Here is a 4,440-nt window from a genome sequence, read left to right as displayed (position 1 = left end):
ATAGGGAGGGGATCAGGCTCTGCTTCAGTATTTCACAGTACAGATTGGAGTTCATGAAATATAACTATCCAACACTCATGCAGCCTCAGACCACCATGATGGCATTCCTACCACCATGCTTGACTGTAGACATCACACATTTATCTTTGTACTCCTCACCTGATTGCCTCCACACATGCTGGAGACCATCTGAAGCAAACAAATTAATCGTGGTCTCATCAGACCACAGGTCATGGTTCCAGAAATCCATGTCCTTTGTTGACATGTCTTCAGCAAGCTGTTTGTGGGCTTTCTTGTGTGCAGACTTCAGAAGAGGCTTCCTTCTGGGGTAACAGCCATGCAGACCAACTTGATGTAGTGTGTGGCGTTTGGTCTGAGCACCGACAGGCTGACCTCCTCCCTCTTCAATCTCTGCAGCAATACTGACAGCCCTCCTGTGCCTGTCTTTCAAAGACAGCATTTGGATGTGACATTGAGCCCGTGCACTGAGCTTCTCTGGATGACCAACACAAGATCTGTTCTGAGTGGACCCAGTTAAAAATGCTGGATGATCTTGGCCATTGTGCCGCAGCTCAGTTTCAGGGTGTTGGCAACCCTCCTGTAGCCTTGGCCATCTTCATGTAGGCAACAATTTGTCTTTTAAGATCCTCAGGGAGCTCTTTGTCATGAGGTGCCATGTTGGAACTTTCAGTGACCAGTATGAGACAGTGTGATAACTGTACTACAACACTGAACACATCTTCTCCCTATGCACGTCTAAGACCTAGTAACACTAACTAGTCACATGACATTTTGGAGGGAAAATGACAAGCAGTGCTTAGTTTGGACATTTAGGGGTGTACTCACTATTGTTGCCAGTGGTTTAGACTTTAATGGCTGTATACAGTTATTGTGAGGGAAAAATAAATTTACACTGTTATATAAGCTGCACACAGACTACTTTTCATTGTATCAAAGTGTCATTTTGTCAGTGTTGTCCCATGAAAAGATATACTTAAATATCTGCAGGAATATCAGGGGTGTACACTACTGTATATATATTATATACACGGTGTCAGTTGTTCTCTGGATAAGAGCGCGTGCTTCTTATGAGCGCTGAACACGCACGCGCGTATTTTGCCTCCTGAGCGGCGAGGAGATTCTGGGGAAACAGTATCTAACCCTCCAGACAGAGCGTCACCGTACTCACATTCAGGCTGATTAAATGGAGAACGTCTGAGCAGAAATGTTCAGAAATTCACCAGGAGAAACACCTGAGCACTCACCGGCTTTGTAATATGCGCAAAGACACATGATTATATAATTATACTTTTAAGTCTTCAGAGTCAGTGTAATAAAGGTGAAAGGGAGTGGACATGCTTACCATAAGCAAACAAACCCGGAAGCTGTTGGACCTGTCGGCCGAACAGGTTCCTGCCCAGAGTGGGAGGCAGCGGCTCATGTCCGACCTGCGGGCAGGAAGTAGACTGTGATTAGCTGGAACACACTTCCTTCTTTTAGACTCCCAACCTGTTGACATGTTGCTTCAATATTATACGTTCACTCCACAAAAACACTAGAACCTTGTGAGGTTGGTTCGGTTCTTCCTCACTGAGTCTAGCTCTTGTTGACAGACATGTCCCTGCTGGGGGACAGCAGGACAACACGACGGCCAGGTTAGCTGTCAAAGCTAGTTCTTCAGTGGTCGCAGGTTTGTTCTAAAACAAACGGTCCTACCGACCGTTCACTCGTTTGTCTGTCCCTCCCTTCCCTTAGAACCAAAACGAAGCAGAGGAACTCCGAACCCGACCCACGGTCTCCGGGATTCCGCAGAGAACACTGAGTTTGACAAACAGAAGGTCACGCGGACACCACAGGAGCAGAGCTGGAGCTTCTCCTGACACCTTCCATCTTGTTAGCTTCAGGCATAACCAACAGTTTCTTTTATTAAATCCTCACAGATCAGCTTTTACACGACGAAGCTCATTTCCAACTGCAGAAGACATAGTTAGCTGCGTTATTAGATCGAGGAGCCGGTTTGCTCTTCGGATCGCAAGGCTCTGAGGCGGAGCTTCTACTGAAAGACCATGTTGGACCGACAACTAGACATGTCCCACTTACCTGGATGAGGACTTTAATGTACATCACAGGGTGAGACAGGACGGTGAGCCCTGATCCCAGCAGGACCTGTCCGCATGTATCCGCCATTTTTGAATAGACGGGATACTCTCTTCTTACTTTTGGAACACTAGTAGCAATTATGTTATCGAAGAATTGTGCTACCGCCATCTAGTGTTTTAGAAGTGCCAGGACGCCTGCAGAGGGAGGAGAAGGCCTTCTCACTGGGCTTCGAGACAGAAATTGCTTCACAAATATGAATCTAAAAGTTAAGGTGATGGGATGTGTATTACTTTACATGTGTCAGAATTTTGTATAAAAGTAAATAAAATAGGAAATAATGAAATAAAGTTGAAATGCTAATTTTGTTGCATTATATAGCACTCCAACAGATAAAGTAAGAGCACTCAGATATTCAGAGTAAAGTTTGTCTTTAACCATATTACAAATGCATTTTTTCAGAGTATTCAGAGAGTAGATTACACATTCTGATAGAAATTAATTATTGTTCAAATTCAAACGATTTGTGTTTCTGTTATGTTTTTATGGTTCCCTGCACACATTAAAAGGAAATGAAACTGCATGCAGATGATGCATGGGTTTCCCCACAACAACAATAAAACAACAAAAAAGTAAACAAATCAAAAATATGGTTGCAAAAAGTTTCTGTGGATAAAACATCATTTGACCAAACACTGTATTTTTGCTCTAAAACTCAAAGTAAACTTCCCTAATTAAACAAATAATCTAAAGCAAACATTGTAAAAAATATTATTTCCCAATATTTTACAACACTTTCATTTGATGACACATCTTGCTTGTGAAAAAAAAATATTTAATCTTTAAGGATTATGTTGAGAGTATTCATATTTAGTTAGGTTCTCTTCCTTCATGGTGTGCTTATAAAACACAAGTTCTTTTAGTTTTAATTCTAATACAGTTGGATTTCCACTTGGCATAAATGCATTTTAGAAACACACTACACTACTTTTTCACAGTCGGTGTTGTTCACAAGCAGAGCCTGAACTTGAATGCAACACTTCTTCCGCCAACATTTCTGCTTACTGAATAAAAGAGAGCATGCAGCAGGAATCTACTAAAGAGCCTAATTTAAAGATTTGATACTCATAAAATATATTTCTAAGTTAAGTAATTTCTTTACAGAAATAGAAACAGAATGTCTTCTATTGAACAGAACATGTAGTTAAACTGAGAATGTCTGTGGGAAGCATTTTTCTCTACTGTCATGTGGATAAGCTTCCTCTGTAACAGTGGATCATGTCAAAGGGAAGCAGCACAAAGAAAACTTGACATGTAGCTTCCAGAAACTTTAGAGCCTGTGAAGTTTTACATTATTGCTTCTTCATTTTCAACATAAAAAGATGATGGCATTTGGTACAGACAGCATGATGGACTGCTTGTTCATACAAGCAACAAGAAAGATTGATTTTGATCAGAATACCCATGTATTCTGATGCTGTCATGCCCTGACAGCGCAGATCCAGCTCTGGCCACTTGGTGGCTCAGGTAAACAAAAAGAAACGGATTAATTACAGACATATTTGAAGCAAGAAAGTGTTGTTTTTCTTTTCTAATATGGGCTGTATTTTTGGTAGAGTCTATCAAATTATATGTTTATTCAACCACATGTACCCAGGTCTATGTTCAGGTGTTTCAGAAACAAACCCATATTTCTCCATGACCGGACTAAATGTGTTGCAGCAGCTCTGTGTGTGTCTGACCACAAAAGAAATAATAAATACATAAATAAATACTGAAAATTAGCTAATGAATATCAGACATTGTGATTGAAATGTGTTTGAATGGAATCATTTAAAAATGAACTAATGAAAGTCCTGGAGAAAAATTATGAAACCTCAGAAAAGACTGAAGATAATGTGACTACATGGACATGTTAAACTGAGGAGTGTCCTATAGTTAGCACCACAGATGTCATAAAGCTTCTGTGAGAATGTTCTCTGGTAAGACGTGAGAAACTGGAGCTTTTTGACATGTCTGCTCTTTGTTCATAGGAGTTACCAAGAAAAGAACTCAGCTCCTATTCTGTGAAGCTTAGCATAAACCAGGGGCGGAGCCAGAGGGGGAGGTCAGTGCCCCCCCTGACATGTGATTGCCCCCCCATCAGATGACCCCCCTGATGATTGACATGTAACAGCACCAGGTCATTCCTATACATTATTTGGAATCATTCTAAGCAGTGGCGCAAAAAGTGGGCATGCAGCGCATAGGGGGGCTGCATCAGAGGGGGCGTCAAAACCCTGTCTGGAGGGGGCGGCGCGCCGATCATGCCCTTACGCTCCTTACTCTCCTTCACCTCGCGCC

The 4,440-nt window shown here is 41.8% G+C and overlaps 1 protein-coding gene across 2 annotated transcripts in view; it reads right to left on the bottom strand.

The window, feature by feature from the left end:
- mtch2 (mitochondrial carrier homolog 2) overlaps nt 1–2,297 on the bottom strand; it is a 25,427-nt gene extending 23,130 nt beyond the window's left edge. The window contains exons 1-2 of one of the 2 annotated variants that reach the window (XM_015057457.1): nt 2,101–2,297; nt 1,364–1,448 (exon numbers count right to left, since the gene is read on the bottom strand). In XM_015057457.1, the coding sequence (XP_014912943.1) occupies nt 1,364–1,448; nt 2,101–2,268 (253 nt within the window). In that variant the 5' untranslated portion in view covers nt 2,269–2,297. The remainder of the gene's footprint in view (nt 1–1,363; nt 1,449–2,100) is intronic. The other variant, XM_015057456.1, reaches the window with a different exon arrangement.
- Nucleotides 2,298–4,440: the final 2,143 nt, after the last annotated feature.

This window comes from Poecilia latipinna, unplaced genomic scaffold (genome assembly GCF_001443285.1).
Source record: "Poecilia latipinna isolate Pla-1442-1.1 unplaced genomic scaffold, P_latipinna-1.0 Scaffold1464, whole genome shotgun sequence".
Classification (NCBI taxonomy): domain Eukaryota; kingdom Metazoa; phylum Chordata; class Actinopteri; order Cyprinodontiformes; family Poeciliidae; genus Poecilia; species Poecilia latipinna.
This window is presented reverse-complemented; position numbering and strand designations above follow the sequence as displayed.